The sequence below is a fragment of the Cnephaeus nilssonii genome (assembly GCF_951640355.1).
Source record: "Cnephaeus nilssonii genome assembly, chromosome: 2".
Taxonomy (NCBI): Eukaryota; Metazoa; Chordata; class Mammalia; order Chiroptera; family Vespertilionidae; genus Cnephaeus; species Cnephaeus nilssonii.
Genome location: NC_137073.1, coordinates 111,756,268 through 111,773,525, shown reverse-complemented (window position 1 = coordinate 111,773,525; position 17,258 = coordinate 111,756,268). Strand labels below are relative to the sequence as shown.

Here is a 17,258-nt window from a genome sequence, read left to right as displayed (position 1 = left end):
TCCAGTTCCCACGGGAGAAAGTCTACAACTAACACACCTGCTGGGAAGGGACGTGGGAAAGAGGGTTCAGAGGGGCAGAGCGCAGAGCTCCGCGGGCTCCAGGCCTCCCGTCAGCAGGGGCAGCTTCTTCTAACGAGGCTGCCCACGGGCTACGGCCCTTGGGCTACGACCCTCGGGCTACGACCCACGGGCTATGACCCACTGGGCTATGACCCACGGGGCTACGACCCACAGGCTACGACCCTCGGGCTACGACCCTCGGGCTACGACCCTCGGGCTATGACCCTCGGGCTACGACCCCCGGGGCTACGACCCTCGGGCTATGGCCATGGAGCTGGAAGCTCTTTCGCTCAGAGCTGGAGAGAAAGCCTCCCGGGGGCAGGCAGGCTGGGGGGAGGGACCCAGGGCGACACCCCAGAGCAGCAGTGTGGCCGGGGCGTCTGTTCCCAGGCTCCTGCTCTACGTGTCCTACGGGGCCAAGGCCGCCGACACCCTCCTGGGAGGGGACGAGAAAGCTGAGGGGAAGCAGCAGGCTGTGGTGCTGGAACAGCCAGCTCTGACTGACGGGAGTCCCTCTCACCACCGGGGCCTTCATTAACGTACCCCCCCCCCTCTCCTCCCTCCGCAGGCGCCCTTCAAGCCAGGCCCTGCGCGGCTCCGAGGGCCTGCGGGTGGGGCAGAGGCCGGCCGCAGGCCACGCGGTCCCCCCTGAGCTCTCCCGCCCTGCGCGCTCCTCTCTAAGGGAGCCCTGACGGCTTCTCCGCACGGACTGCGGCGGCATCACCGCTCCGCACTGAGGCCATGTCTGAGGAGGAAGGGCACTGTGACTCCACGACAGGCAGTCTGAGAACCGGATGGCTGTGAGGGCAGGGGCGTCTGCGGCAGGGCACGCGGGACAGGGGCGGCGTGAGTCACATCCTGGGTGGGACGCAGTCGAACAGCATGCGGTTCCTCCATGCTGCTCAGAACAGCACCCGACTTCACTCTTACGAATTGTTTATTTCTGGAATTTTCCATGTAATGTTTTGGCCTGCAGCTGACCACAGGTAACTAAAACCATGGAAAGCAAAACTGTGGGTGAGGGGAGACGACTGTACCAATTTTATGCAACTGTCAGCAGAGTGCTGGGCGCTACGTTCCAAAATGATAAGATGCAAGTTTCTAAGAGAGAATTATGCAGAGTCATCCCTTAAATGTAGGTCAGAGCACATCCCGCCTCCGCTCAGACTCCTCCTCACTGAACTACAAACCTCGGAAGCCTCCCGGGCAGTCCCCGCCAGCCGCTCCCTCCTCCCGACCTCACCGCCTGCTGCTCTGGCCCTGCTCACTCCTCTCCAGTCCGACAAGAGTGTCCCGCAGGCCTGGTTCCTGCTGACCGCCCTCCCTGCCCACCTCCAGCGCTCCCTCACCTGCCCTACCCTCAGCTCCCTGCCAATGCCCGCCCACTCCGCCACCTCTCCTCCCCGCAATGGCAGCTCCCGAGGCGGGATCTTTAGCCGCTCCCTGCTGTCTTCAGGGACCAGGACACTGCCTGGCACAGAGGAGGCACTCAGAGATTTTATTGAGTGAATAAATAAATTGAAATGTTTGGTAAGAGGAAAGCAAATACACAATATAAATTTAGAGATGCCTCTAAAACTTGTACACTTCGATTACAGATACAATAATGGGGAAAAAGACACAAATTTGCATTTGAATGTTTTAAGGGACACTTCAAGGGTATTAGTGTGGAGAAAGGGGAACCCTTTGATGGGAATGTAAAATGGAGTAGTCGCTGTGGGAAACAGAGTGGCAGTTCCTCAAAAAGGTCAACTTAGAGTCGCTACCTGGCCTAGCAATTCCACTCCCAGGTATTTACCCAAGAGAAATGGAAATATACATCCACACAAAACCTGGACTCAAATGTTCACTGCAGCATTATTCATAACTAGAGGCCCGATGCACGAAATTTGTGCAAGGGGCTTGGCCCCCACCACCATGGCTTCATCGAGAAGGTCATCTGGAAGGATGTCAGAAGGACATCCGGCCTAATTAGCATATTATGCTTTTATTATTATAGATAGCCAAAGAGTGACAATAACCCAAATGCCCATCCACTAATGAATGGGTAAATAAAATGTGGTTTACACATCCATTCCATGAAACACTATTCAGCAATAAAAAAGCATGACATACTAATGCATGCTACAACATGGATGAGCCATAATAACATTATGCCAAGTGAAAGAAGCCAGGCATAAAGACCACGTGCTACATGATTCCATTATATGAAATGTCCAGAGCAGGCAAGTCTACAGAGACAGCGAGTAGCTGAGTGGCTGCCTGGGGCCGGAGGTGTGGTGAGGATGTAGGGAGAGAGTCCTAATGAGGATGGAGTTCCCTGGGGACCGATGAAAACTGACTGGAGTCATGGATGCACAACTTGTGAATATATCTGAAGACACTGTATGTTTCAAACAGGTGAACTGTGTGGCATGTGAATTAAATCTCCAAAAGCTGTTTCTCCAAAGCGCGGCGCTGAATGCTTACCTCTCACAGACTTTGTAGCCTTCGTTGACGCTCACTGCCTTGTACTTCATGTTGCCTTTGGTCCGCTCCAGTTCCCAGCACCAGTCCTCCCGTGTGTCAAACATTACAGTATGGTTTTGGGGATTGGTGGCTAGCAAAATAAATTTAAAAGACAATACACTCTTAGCATGAAGCACTAGTACGTTCATGATGTGAAAGTGAATCCTCAGCTCCCAATTTCCTCTACTACGCCCGTTATTATCCAAGCAGAATGATGCACTGCTTAATCCTAACCTTGTTCCTCCTTTTTGTCATTATTCCAAAATGATGACTGAGGCTTTTTTTTAATCCTCATCTGAGGACATGCTTAGAGAGATGAAGGGAGAGAAAGGAAGGAGGGGGGGGGGGGGAGAGAGAGAGAGAGAGAGAGATAGAGAGAGAGAGAGAGACACTGATGTGAGAAACACAGATTGGTTGCCTTCCGTACTTGCGCCCCAACTGGGGATCAAACCTGCAACCCAGGCATGTGCTCTGACCGGAAATCGAACTGGCAACCCTTCAGTGCATGCGTCAATCAACTGAGCCGTTGCAGCCGGGTGAGGCTCTCTGTCTTTTTATACTGTAACAAAGGACTTGTTCTCATTCCTTTCCTTGCAAAAGTCATTACAGCTCCATTTTCAGTCATCTGGCCGTGAGATAATTTATGTGACATAAAAAGATCCTGAGAGACGGGGCGCAGCACAAATGCTAAAACAGTGTCTTTAGCCCTACCAATATGTGCACAGGATGCAAACTCATCTGATAGCACGCCAGGTTCCTGGGTGTAAATCCTCCTTCACTTTGAAGACACCTTGCTCCTGAAGGCCACAAACAACTCAGCCAAGGCCGGCCTGCCAGCAACAGCTGCGTCCCGGTGACGACACCTCCGCCCCTGCCCTGCCCTGCCCTGCCCTGCGACCGCCTGCGGGCAGGCACGCCCAGGAGCACTGCTTCCATAGCTCAGCCCGTGTCCCTGGCCCCGCCCAGGCCACAGCACTGCTGGTTGGGGGAAACGCACTACAACAGTTTGGGGTATTTACACAATCGGTTAGTTTAAGCCTTTACACATCTAAAAAACGAGCATTCTGGGGAAAATAAAGTGTTTGATAAAACTCCCACCTGCTCTTTTTAATAAAACCAGATCATTGTACAAAGGATAACAAGAAAAATGATTTTAAAAACACAGTAGTTAAGTATATAGCACTTGTATGTGCTAGGCACTGTTGTGAGCATACTACATGAATGAACTAAATCCTAATAACCCTACATGTTAGGTGACATTATTTCTTCCAGTTTACAGATGCAGCACAGAAAGGTCAAATAACTTGCCCAAGGTCACAGAGCTAGGCAATGGCAGAACTGTAACTGAAACCTAGGCAAATATTTTTTAAAAGTCCATAAAATAATAAATGCAAAACAATTTCCCCATGGACATAAACAATAACACTCCAATTCAAGCATAACAGATCATTTCCTCCACAATATAGATAGGTCCTCCCCCAAATGCCATCATAAGAATTTAGGAGTACCTTCCAGCCAAGCACACTGATGAATTATTCAGCCTGAGAATAGTTAACGGTGTTCAGATTGCAAAGCAGCCAGCTCTCCACACCCCTACTCAGTGAAAAGGCTAACTGGTCAAGTCACAATTATCTGTTATAATCTTTACTTATCAAAAATGTGGGGTTAGAAGGAGGAGAAAAGAAGCTGGAATTAAAATAGAGTAAAAGATGCCTCGGACCCTGGGCCTCTGGCACAACAAGTCACCACAAGGTACCGAAACTGCCGGGGCTTCAGCACACAGCTGGCATGTGCTCGCCAGCTGAGAAACTGCCCTGCGCTAGGTCCGGACCAAGAGTCAGGTATGAGGAAGAAGCCAAACTCCTAAACACAGAGGAGGGTTTTTCACGTGTAAACCCAATACAGGTTTATCTAAATTATAGTAATCAACAATACCTTATATTGCAACCAGCAGTTGTAAGCCAGCACCTAATCAGCACTTGTACATACATCTAAAGTGAAAAGATGGCCCCAGCTGGTGTGGCTCAGTGGATAGAGCGTCAGCTTGAGGACTGAAGGGTCCTGGGTTCAATTTCTGGTCAGGGCACATGTCCAGGTTGGGTGCTCGGTCCCCAGTGGGGGGCATGCATGAGGCAGCCGTTCAATGATTCTCTCTCATCATTGATGTTTCTCTCGCTCTCTCCCTTCCTCTCTAAGATCAATTTTAAAAATATTTTTTTTAAAGTGAAAAGATGAACTTATTGAATGAAGAAAAATTTTATGTTCAGCCTAATAGTCGTGCTAACTACATTTTATGTCAACGTAGTTCTCTGAACATAACCCGTCCTGTATAATATGCATTATACTCTCATTGAGCCCTCATTTAATCACCGTCCCCCGTGTCGCACACTTAATATTTATAATCTCACACTTCAAAGGAGGCATTAACACTATTGGTTTTAAAATGAGGAAACAGAGGCCCCAGGCCCCACAGCTTCTAAGCAGCTGAGCAAGGATGTGAGCTCGAGTGGGACAGACCCCGAGTCATGCCTTTCCACTACATCACCACAGTTCCCTCAACGCCACCTGCTCTCCCAGCTATCTGCAGCTCTGCCCGCCCCTCTGGGCCACCACACACTCCCACGTCCTCCGTCAGCTCAGGCACAGCCTGTGCCCTCGGGCAGCCTCCCCTGCGCCCTCCCCAGGTGGTCGGGCGTCCTCCTGCTCCTCGGCCCCTTCCAACAGAGGCCACACCCTCAGCTGCTCCCGACGCGATGCTCTTGGGCCAGGGGCTTAGTCCTGTTCACCCCCAGAGCCCCTTGCCTGCCCCTCAGCAAGCACTGCACAAGTGACAAGCACTCTGCGTTCAGAAAGCCTGAGACGGCGTTAAGCTAACATGCCACGCCCCTGACGAGAGGCACGGAGCACGGGGACCACCAAACATCGATCTCCCGTTAGGAGCAAGGGGCGGAGCGAGGGCACCGACGGAGGGAGAGCCCGGGAGCAGGAAGACAGCCGTGTGGGAAACGCGACAGCGCGGGCGGGGCCTTACTAATAGCTAATTCAGACGACCCAACTTTCTGAGTTAAACGACCGCTCTCTTTTCCAGGGAGCTGAATGGAAAATATTTAAGTTTTCTAACCAAGCTGGTTTTCTGATGTGTTCTTTTAATAATGCCAACTGCAAACCTTCTGAGTACTTCACCTATATTCCCTAACTTAATCTGCCAAACATCTCAGTGAGGTAGATACTATTATTATCTCCATTTTACAGATGAAGAAACTGAGACACAGAAAATGTAAGTGATTTGCTCAAGATCACGCAGCTAGCAACTGGTGGACTTGGGATTCAAACCCAGGCATCCTGGGCCGATGTCGACACTGCCTCCCGAGCTATTCCATGAGCCTTCTGGCTGTCGCCCGATGTGTTCTTTTATGTACAGCTGTCCGCTCCCCCTCAGGTGTCTGCTATCAAGCATGTTCTGGTTGTTTAAAAACTTTCAGCTCTGGCTAGTGTGGCTCAGTTGGTGTGCCTACCAGATAGTCCCACATCGACCAAAAGGGGGTGGGTTCGGTTCCCGGCCACGGTGTATACCCAGGTTGCAAGTTCAATCCCTGGTTGGGGCACTTTTAGGAGACAACCAATCAATGTTTCTTTCTCTTTCTCTCTCCCTTCCTCTCTAAAGTCAATAAAGACATATCCTCAGGTAAGGATTAAAAAATATAAATATTTTTAAAAACTTTCTAGAATGCAAGGCATCCTCTAGAGTCTTATGAAATGAAACCAAGTGTATTAAAGTGGAAAAAAGAATCCAGGGACAAACAGGACAATTTTAAACTTGTCTCAATTTTCTTTCTCTATAGTCTCACATCCCCAGTTAAAATATATTGATTTTATCTTTCATAAGAAACAATCAAACCAATAATCCTTCACAAAATGACAGCAAACCTAAAAGATGAGTTAAAGCAACAGAGATCACAGGAAAAAAAACAGAAACTTTTTTTATTTAAAGAATCCTGCAAGTGTCATCCCAGCAAAGGTGACCAATTGCTAGAGCAGAGGAGAAAACGCCCCACGGATGGGTTTGCTCCCACCGGTTTCAGGCAGAAACTGGAAGCTCCGCCCCCTACAAACTACGGCCCACAAGACACTCACGTGTGTTGCTGTGCACAGCGGCTGCATAGGAGAAGAGAAACAATCGCTTCAGCCGTTTAGGAGCCAGGGTGTGATGGATGATGCCACTGACAATCTGGAAAAGAAACAAGCAATGGAGGCAGTCATGTCTTTGGCAGAAAGCAGAGTTATCTAAGTTTTCAGTCCCGCTAATAGGCACCTCGGGCAGCATGCGACAACGTGCTGAGGTCTGCTTCCAGAATGCTATCCTATCTAATAAGGAGGGAATATGCTAATTGACCATCATGCCCTCACAAGATGGCAGTGCCCACAGCCAATAAAGAAGGAATATGCTAATTGACTATCATGCCCTCACAAGATGGTGGCGCCCACAGCAACAAGATGGCGGCGCTCAGTCCCCTCAGTCCTGCCTCATCCAGCCAGAGTCCCCCAGTCCTCTCAGCCACACAGGGGAAGGCAGTTGGGGGTGATCAGACTGGCAGGGGAGCAGTTAGGCATCAATCAGGCCAGCAGGGGAGCAGTTAGGGGGCAATCAGGCAGGCAGGCAAGTGGTTAGGAGCCAGCAGTCCTGGGATCAGGCCTAAACCGGCAGTCGGACATCCCCCAAGGGGTCCCAGATTGGAGAGGGTGCAGGCTGGGCTGAGGGACACCCCCCCCTCTGTGCACGAATTTCGTGCACCGGGCCTCTAGGCTCTTATAATAAACCCCAACAAACAAAGGCTAACCATTCTTTCGGGTTTTCTAAGAGCTTTGAATTTCTAGGGAAATTTTTTAAACACAGTCAAATTTCTCAAAAACTAAGTGATAAGAAACCTCAAGGGCCATATTTAGATACTCTAAAAATCTGACATTAACAACATATGGCTGATATCAGATAATAAACAACACACGGAGTTATCCTGACCCATTTCTGGCCTTTAGGACTTCCTTCTAGAAGATCAGAAGACATCAACCAATTGTGCTTTTTTGTTCGAGGTTCCCAGCCAAAGTAAGTTTGGGTAGATGACTAAATTGTTGTTCAGAGCGAGTTTCGGCTTCTCAGGGAACTTTCCGTGTCTACATCACTCTTCGGCTCGGAGAGATCCTGGGGCCCTGTTCTCTAGTCTGACGGAGAGAATATCAAGGACTTGCCTGTCAGTGTGCATAACTCAGGGGCCAGAGACAAAGATGAACTGGGTCTCGCCTGGCTGCCCTGGTGCATGTGGTCAGGAGTGGCAAGTCTGACCCCTTCAATATCTCAGTAAGAGAGAGCTTAGAAGTCACAATGACCACTGTAACCAGTTGACCCCGTTATTCACCTTATTTTGCTGTGGCAACTAGATGGAGTCTACTACAGTGTCCCAAAGCACAGGGTCACCCGGTGACTCGGCTTTGCTCATCTGACCTGTGGCCTCCTCCTCTCTTCCCAGATAGACGCTCATCTACCCAGGAGCTGGGGTCCCTGCTACTGCCTCCCGGAAGGCTGTCGGGGGCCAGGTGAGAGGGCTGCTTTAGCTGTTCCCCTTCCCTTTCCCTGACTGCCTCCTGACCCCTGCAGAGGCTCCAGGAATAAAAACATTATGGACTAAAGAACTAAGGTGGCATGTGCCAGGATAATACACAGGCACGCTTTACCAAACGTCTCTCAATTCTGATCAAAGCCTATGGGATTATAACCAAGTTCAACTTCGCAGAGTAAAAGGCACCCCCCAACCTTCATGCAACGTAAGCAAACAGGAGTGGGAAAACCTGGTGGGAAATACAGCCCGGAACACAGGCAGCTAGTTACCCTTTTGACTTCCTCTTCCTTTGTGTACCTCAGACAGAAGTGGAATACCCGGAGGTCTTTACAGTGGATGATGAGCTTCTCAGGGTATTTCTTCAGTTGTCCAAAGAGGATTTTTTTTTTCTCATCAAACACTGCACATATGATAAGTCAGGAAAGGAAATGATGTTATAAGGCAACAAGCTAATGCCAAAGAAACAAGATGTACTACTGACTTATTGAGTAGCAGCCAGCAGGGTCCCCACTCGCACCCCCGCAGGGCCTGGCTCTGAGACGCTCAGGGCCCCTCATTCCTCTGGAGGGAGCACTAGATTCAAGGGAGCGGCCACTGTCGGGAGAGCAGCCTCCACCGACCAGCAGAAAACCCAGCTCCGAAAGCTGAGATTACAAACGACAGACGGGAGGCCCTAGCGACAAGGTTTCAGGACAGTCAACTCCTGGCGTGTGGCTGGGCCCTCTGCCGCCTCCCTGCCTGTCCCAGAGTTTGACTGCGCAGCTCCTACTGCTGTCAGAAGCATCACAAATGACTGCTGCATGGTTTCTGGAAAAGCCCTGCTCACAGAAATAGAGGAGTGGAGCCGAGAGGCTTGACAGCCACACGCAGGACACGGCCCTTCCCCAGATTCCCCTTTACAGTAAAACCTACGCTAACGGCGACAGCCAAAACCTACACAGTGGCACTGTGGGTACTGGAAAGATCGGGTTCTAAGGTCAAGTCCGAGCTCCTCCAGCTAAGTGACCCCAAACAACCACTTCATATCTCAATTTTATCAACCACAGCACTGATTTAAACAAGATAAACATGTGAAGAAATTTTAGTAAACTATAGATGACCATAAAAACATTATCAGCTACATTTTCAGAAGCCGGCAATCTCCCGGGGAAAACAGATACTTACCTCCATAAATCTGATCAACACAGTGGAGTGTAATGTCATTTTCTCCTATGATCTTATTCTTAAATTGGGTTTCCTAAAGGATTCAAAAGGGAACAACTGTGACTCCTTTCTATGCACTGCTAGACATTAACATGGAGCAACTCGCTGTTCTCCATGTGCACGTTAACAAACACAGGGAAACGCAGCCACATGCCTGGGAAGGGGACAATAAAACGTGTGAGAAGAGCTGCGATCCCTGGTTTGTCAGACCCAGGCCGAACGTGCCGCTCCTGGGCCGCTCGTGGGCAAGCGCACAGGAGCACCGTGAGCGGTGCTGGAAGTGGCACGCAGGTCACGATCGGTCCACACAAATGCAAGTAGGGGAGAGAGCTGCAGGACGAAAACATCGCAGGCTCGTTTCTGTAAACGCTCTTTCACAGGACTGGGACCAGCCTGCGATGGCCACGGAGCTGCTGCCCACGCAGAGGGCGGCCGGGACGGTGTGGCGCTCTCCGAGCGGCGTGGCCAGTCCTCTCACTGCGCTGCTCATTCAAGACACCACCCCTCGGTGCAGAGTCAGCCCAAACCCAGGCTGCCCTGGGCATGTTTCATAAGTGAGCTTAGTCCCGAACTTAAGGAAGAGCTCAGTAGAGAACACCGGGGGGGGGGGCGGCGGACCGCATATTGGGGAGACGGGATTCCGGTGAGTTGTTCACTGCGGTGACATAGAGAAGAAAATAAGAGAGAGCGTCAGCCTCCAAAGTCAAACGCAAGCCCGCATGCAGGAGGCCCGAGCGGGAGGTCCAGGAGACCTCCCCAGGGGACACCTGAAGGACAGAGAGCGGAGTGGTGAGCAGGGCCCTGTCGCTGTGTTGTACGTGCTGGGGGTGCAGGGGCTGGGGAGCCGGGAACAAAGACTTTGGGGCCCCGACTGCACTGCCCCCTCAGCCAAAGGCGGCGCGGACATACATCACTGTCCAGCGCAGACTCGTCGTCGCCCAGGAACGCGATCTTGAAGTCCGTGCAGACAAGCCTCCCATAGACGCCTCGCTGGCACGAGTCTTCCTGGACGCACTTCAGGACCGTGCTGGCTTCGCAGAGCAGCTGCTCCCCTGGGGACACCAGACCAGTCCTCTTAGTCCCCGGGAGCATCCAGCTCGCCGGCAGCCAACGCTCCCCGGCCTGCCCTGTAGAGACCAGCACTCGCACCCGCAGCCCTCACACGCCTACCCTCCGACAGCAGCTGCCCAACGGGAAGCAGACGAGGCCGAGGGGGGGCCCCTGAGGAGTGAGCTAAACGCTCAGACACCCCTTCACACAGGCGCCCCTCTGTCTCCTATGAATCCTGGACGTTTCCCCGGGGGGAGGGATGACCTCAGCTACACTCGCAAGCTAAGGTCTCGGTGTTTCCTTGCTTGGCCCGAGCAGAGGCTCCACGAGCAACACCCTCCTGAGCGACGGCACAAGGCTTGCCCCCCGCGGTCCCCGCTCCACTGGGACGCAGACCGCCCAGACCCCGGGCCAGGGGCTGCTGCTCGCTCCGGAGCTGCGACAGGAGTGGCGTCCCCCTGGCCGCAGGCTTGCCGGCAGCTTCCTCTGCTGCAGCGGCTGCAGCAGGACCGCACTCAGCCTGCCCCGCAGCCCAGGACGGGAGGAAGAGGGAGGTCAGCGGTTTGTGGGAAAGAACGGCTTCCTCTCTTTCTTCGCTGAGATTACTTCCTCCCGGTGTGTCACCTTTCCTGCTCTATCTGCAGGCACCGCCCGCCGGGAAAGCTGCACTTCCTGGAGCCAGAGCAGTTCTCTGACAGTCAGAAAGGTGAGGGTGTAGGGGTAACGGTCTCTGCTCCCACAGAAGCCCATCAGGGCTGGGTGTCTGGCTGAGGGCAGGAAAAGAGAAGGTTATGGGGGAATGAAGTGTAAACACTTTGCAACAAAAAGGAGAAGGAAATTCTTCTCCCCCATCAGTAACCCCCAGAATCGCCCTCTGGATACTTCCTTCAATGCCTTGAAATGTACTGTTTGGCTCGAAATTCATTTAGCCTAACCTTCAACCTGTGCACGGAAAAGTTACAGACACTGAGGCGATCAAGGGACTCACTGGTATGGCTTTCGCCTTCCAGGGGCTAATTACTAAGGAGACACTGGAAGATGCTCAGTCAGGTCCGCCTCCAGCCGGACCACAGAGCTTGAAGAAAACAGTGAAGTCAGGGCCGTTAGGGTTTAAATAGTCCCAGAAAAGAGTGCCTCGTAAGTCCGCGGTGGAAGACCTGTGAGCAAGGCTCCCTGAGCTCTCGGCTCCTGGGGTGGGCCTCCCCCAGACCAGGCGCCACAGCCTGCCGTCGTGCACCGGAGACTGGACACTGGACGAGTGGCCGGCAGCACCGGTGAGGCTGTGCAAGCACGGCACGCAGCGCGCGGCGCCACCGTGTCAGCCTGTGCGTGCAGAGGGTCTCGGGTGGTGGGAGCTGGACAGGATCTTAGTCTATCTCAGAAACGGGGGGACTCAGAGCAGTCAGCTGTGAGCTCTCAGCCGCTCACCCAGAAGAGACCAGCAGGTAAGCAGGGGATGGGAGAATGCATGTAACACTCAGCTTAAAATAAAGTATTTTTCAGAACCTACAATCCAAGAAAAGGAAAGACTACAGGGTATATGGATTAAGATTTAGGCCATTATTATGGGAAAAAGCCTTTGAAACTTAAAAGCATTTTTTTAAAAAGTTATAAAATTCCAACATATTTACCAAATAAGGCAGACCAGCCAGAAACCTGTGCACACTCACATACTCCCAATAAAATGTAATATAATAGAAAGTACCAGAACAAGCCCCTATTGTTTTGGGAAAATGCACCTTTAAACACTTATTTTAAAAAGCTATTTGGGTTTAAAAAAGAAAGCGGAAGAACTGAATGCACAGCTTGCTGGGCAGCCCCACACATGAAGAGGACACGCCATCAAGGAGTTTCTGGTTCTGAATTCAGAACTGACGAAGGCTTGACTCAAGTTACAGAGTCACTCTCCCTATCTCAAAAATACCCACCAGCCCTGGCAATGTGGCTCAGTGGCTGGAGCACTGGCCCATGCACTGAAGGGTCCCAGGTTTGATTCACTTTGGGCTCGATCCCTGGCCCTGGTCAGGGCACATGCAGGAGGCAACCAATCGATGTGTCTCTCTCACACCTATTTTTCTCTCTGTGTGTCTCTCCCCCTCCCTTCCACTCTCTCTGACAATCAATGGAAAAAATATCCTTGGGTGAGGATTAGCAACAACAAAAAACACCCAACCAACCCCTGCTCCTTGGTGATGACCAGAGGCAAGTCCTGGTAGCCCTGGTGGCCTGGGATGGTGCGGGTAAGCCACAGCTCACCTGGCACTGGTGCTCACATGACCAAGCAGAGACAACAGGTGAGGCCACTCCCCAACGCCTGCCTGGGGAAGCCCCGGCAGCTACACTAGGTAAGGGCAGCTACACTCGGTAAGGGCAGCTACACTCGGTAAGGGCAGCTACACTCGGTAAGGGCAGCTACACTCGGTAAGGGCAGCTACACTCGGTAAGGGCAGCTACGCTAGGTAAGGGCAGCTACACTCGGTAAGGGCAGCTACACTCGGTAAGGGCAGCTACACGTGGGCAGCAGGCAGAGAGAGTGGGCAGGAGGGCTTTGTGGGGGACCAGGGCTGTCCTGACCGAGGACCGGCCCAGTGAGGCGACCTGACAAAGGCCCCCTGTGCCTGTGGAAGAGATGAGAACTTCCAGGTTTACCTTTATCTGCATGGGGGGGAGGGGGGGGAGGAAAAGAAGAAAACCTTTACACTGCTGTAATACTCACACCCAGGTGAGTAACTACGGAACTAAAGACCTTGATGTTTTGTCCAGCTCACAGCTGTTACATTTTGTCTGGACGGAAACAAAGGTACAGATAGTGACAGAAGGAATGACATGACTTGTCACTGGCTTTGAGCTGTACATGATGCTAACATGACTGTTACCTGGCAACAAGTGAAGCGTTACTTCCTTCTCTGCTGCTTCCTTTTCGTTTGTGTGAATTTCCTAAAGACAAGAGCAAAGGGGAATATTTTTATTTGTTTAGGGCTCAAAATGAGTAACATAAAGCCATGCTTTCAGAAAATTCATGAAAACATATACCCGCAGGAATTTTTTGTTTATTTGACAAGCTAATTATTTTTTTAAGTATTTTATAACTAAAGGATGACAGAAAATTCCAACAAATTAGTTCAATGCATTAAAATCATTATTTAGGACTGACAACTATTCGTCGCCCGGAGCGAGCGAGCGGAGCGGAGGGACGGGGAGGGGCATTCGCTATCTAAGGATCAAATGTCCCAGAAAGCAAGGCATCCCACAGAATGACCCCCCTCCAGGGGAAGCAAGGGTGAAAGGCAAACGATGGCTGTCCTGGAGGGCGTAACGGTAAGACAGGAAAATATGAATGTGTCAAGTCAATACTCCGATTGTAAAAAAATAAAACAGCAAAAACTCAAACAAGCCAATGCTAATGCAGCGGCTCTGTGGCACCGCAGGACCAGGAAAGACAGCTGGGGACGCCAATGCCCCTTCTAATTACCCAAGACCCCAAGACAGTGCACCGTGTCACTGTTTCTCAATGAGAACGTCTTCAAATGCCTCCCTGTTGGGCTCAGTGTTTACTGAAAATTCCAAGATAATCAGCAATCCTTAATGAATTAATGGACCAAAGCAAGTCATACATGGCTGTTACCTAACAAGAGAGGCCTGGGGGGCCTCCTAATGCAGCCTCCCACACCACCCATGAAGCAGTCCTGCCAAACAGCTCGTCTCCGTCTGCGTGAGCATCTACGTTAACCCACCCACTCATAAGAAACACGGGGGCAGAGAAACGTGTTCAGTGACAGCACGCGGATGCCGTCAGTCAAATCCTGACTCTGAAAAGTTCTGCGACACACAACCAGTTTGTCAGCAAATACAACTGGAATTTGTTTCGTTTCGTTTTGTTTTTGACAGAGGTTCTGGGTAGTTTTCTGAAGTTGTTAATCCCGATTGAATTAGAAGAAACTTGTACAGCTGAGACAGGGAGAGGCGAGACAGCCCACTGAGGCTCAAGTAGAAAATCGTGGCTGTCTCAGAGAACCCACTTTGAGCGAGCTAGTTACTTTTGTTGGTCTGATTTTAAACAGAGGTTAAGCCCTGGCCAGTGTGGCTCGGTTGGTTGGCAACGTCCTGAGCACCGAAAGGCTGCCCGTTGGATTCCGGTCAGGGCCCATGCCCAGGGTGTGGGCTCCATCCCCACTGGGGGCCTTGCAATGTTTCACTCTCACATCATGTTTCTCTCTCTTCCTCCCTTTCCGTTCCTCTCTCTCTAAAAATCAATTTTAAAATCCTTTGAAAAGCCCTAGCCACTTTGGCTCAGTGGATAGAGCATCAGCCTGTGGACTGAAGGGTCTCAGGTTCGATTCTTGTTCAAGGGCAAGTACCGTGGTTGTGGGCACATCCCCAGTAGGGGGTGTGCAGGAGGCAGCTGATCGATGTTTCTCTCTCATTGATGTTTCTAACTCTCTATTCCTCTCCCTTCTTCTCTGTAAAAAAATCAATAAAATATATTTTTAAAAATCCTTAAAAAAAAAGAGGACAAGCCCTGGCCGGGTAGTTCAGTTGGTTGGAGCACTGTCCTGATATGCCAGGGCTGTGGGTTCAATCCCTGGTCAGGGCACATACAAGACTCAACCAATGAATCCTATCTAATAAAAGAGTAATATGCAAATTGACTGTCACTTCAATACACAAGATGGCTGCCCCCATGTGGTCAAAGATGGCTGCCCCCATATGGACACAAGATGGCCACCACAAGATGGCCAGCAGGGGAGGGCAGTAGGGAGGGACCAGGCCTGCAAGGGAGGGCAGTTGTGGGCGATCAGGCCAGCAGGGGAGGGCAGTTGGGAAGGACCAGGCCTGCAAGGGAGGGCAGTTGTGGGCGATCAGGCCAGCAGGGGAGGGCAGTTGGGAAGGACCAGGCCTGCAAGGGAGGGCAGTTGAGGGCGATCAAGCCTGCAGGGGAGGGCAGTTAGGGGTGACCAGGCCAGCAGAGGAGGGAAGTTGGGGGTGACCGGGCCTGCAGGGAAGGTCAGTTGGGGGGGACTCAGGCCTGCAGGGGAGGGCAGTTAGGGGCAATCAGGCTGGCAGGGGAGCAGTTAGGCATCAATCAGGCTGGCAGGGGAGTGGTTAGGGGGTGATCAGGCTGGCAGGCAGAAGCGGTTAGGTGCAATCAGGAAGGCAGGCAGGCAAGCAGTCCTGGATTGTGAGAGGGATGTCCAACTGCCCATTTAGGCCCAATCCCAGTAGGATTGGGCCTAAATGGGCAGTTGGACATCCCTCGAGGGGTCCCAGATTGGAGAGGGTGCAGGCTGGGCTGAGGGACACACACTCCCATGCACGAATTTCGTGCACTGGGCCTCTAGTACATAAATAAGTGGAACAGCAAAGCAATGTGTCTCTCTCACTCTACTTCTCTCTCTCAACTCATAAGTAAAAAAATTTAAAGAGGATAAGGGCATGAGAAACAAGTCCTCCAGTTTCCACGTTTTACCTCACAGATCACAAGGAACAACATCTCTTCCTGCTCCCACTGCTAATATCAACAATCCCCAGGGCCCCACAGCTGCCACTGCCACCCATTATCTAAGAATCTCACCCAAAGGCTACGCCTGACAAGAGGTGAGACTGTCACACGTTCCTCAGCAAGCTTATGGCCAACGGAGACCACTCCTGGGACCACCTCCCACAGCTGGCCCAGCCTTACAAGCTGCTGATCTGCCGGCTCCTCGGAAATAGGGTTCTGAGAAAGGGTGTGCCCAAAGCACAGGGCTCCGATGAACCCGAGGAGCGGAACCCGTGAGTCAACACTCAAGCTGTATGCTTGGTTACTCACAGCTGACCCATCTCTAATAGAGACCAATTCATTCCAGCAAACAGCTCCCGACTCCCCTAAATATCAAATGCTGAGGATAAAAAGACGTAAGAACTGACTTCTGCCCTCAGGAAGCGCAGACATACAAACATAATTGGAACACTGGGTGATCAGGCACTAACTACTAGAGCCTGCAAAAGATGACTTCTCGACTCATCATCTCATTTAGTCCTCAAACCTTAACTGCCATCACTGTCCTCCTTCTGGAGACGAGGAGATGAAGCTGGCCCTGGTTAAGTGAAGTGGGACTCGAGCCTCAGTTTACCTGGCCGGTCATACTCTTGACTACCACACAACCTGCCTGTCCCTGCTGGCCACATCCTCCCCGGCTTTCACACTGAACTGCCACTGCACATGCACCGCTAACCCAGCACCGCAGGCCCAGGAGGGAGCCCAGCACGGAGCTGCGCCCCCCAGAGTGCCGGAGCCACGCAGGGCAGCGCCGATGAAGACCGGGCCACGCGCTCTGCCCGCGGAAGGCCAGGCTCTGATGGGAACGCAGCATCGCGGAGCTGCAGTCAGAGGGCAGGGAGGCTGCCCCTCAGGAGGGTCACTCATCCTGAGACTTGAAAATGAGCAGAAATGAGCGACAGGCCAAACAACAGACACTCTCCGGCTGCTCTCCTCAAGTCTCCTTCTGGCGGGGTCTGTGCTCCCTGGGTGGGCTCTCCCACTCACAGCACTGCCAACAACAGACGCTGATGACCCCAAATGGCTCTTCCCTCCAGCTCTCTCTTCAGAGACCTGGGCATCCCAACAGCCTCCGGGCCACCTGCACTGGAATGTCCCTCAGATCCTCCCAATGCACATTTCACAGCCAGTTGTCACCTCCCCCCTGTACCTCACCAAACCAGTTCATCCTCCTGGACTCTGGCTCAGTAGATGGCCCCGCCATCCACCCAGTTAGCCACACAAACACCCAAGAGTCATCCTAACCACTAGTACTTTCTGCCCTTCACGTTCCGTTTGCTCCGCTT

The 17,258-nt window shown here is 51.9% G+C and overlaps 1 protein-coding gene across 1 annotated transcript in view; it reads right to left on the bottom strand.

Annotated features, from left to right (window-relative positions):
* Positions 1-17,258, bottom strand: part of MTMR12 (myotubularin related protein 12) — a 50,052-nt gene that overhangs the window by 20,110 nt on the left and 12,684 nt on the right. The window contains 6 exon segments of the mRNA XM_079793595.1: positions 2,530-2,659; positions 6,703-6,796; positions 8,450-8,580; positions 9,345-9,417; positions 10,293-10,435; positions 13,310-13,370. Coding sequence (XP_079649721.1) covers positions 2,530-2,659; positions 6,703-6,796; positions 8,450-8,580; positions 9,345-9,417; positions 10,293-10,435; positions 13,310-13,370 — 632 coding nt within the window.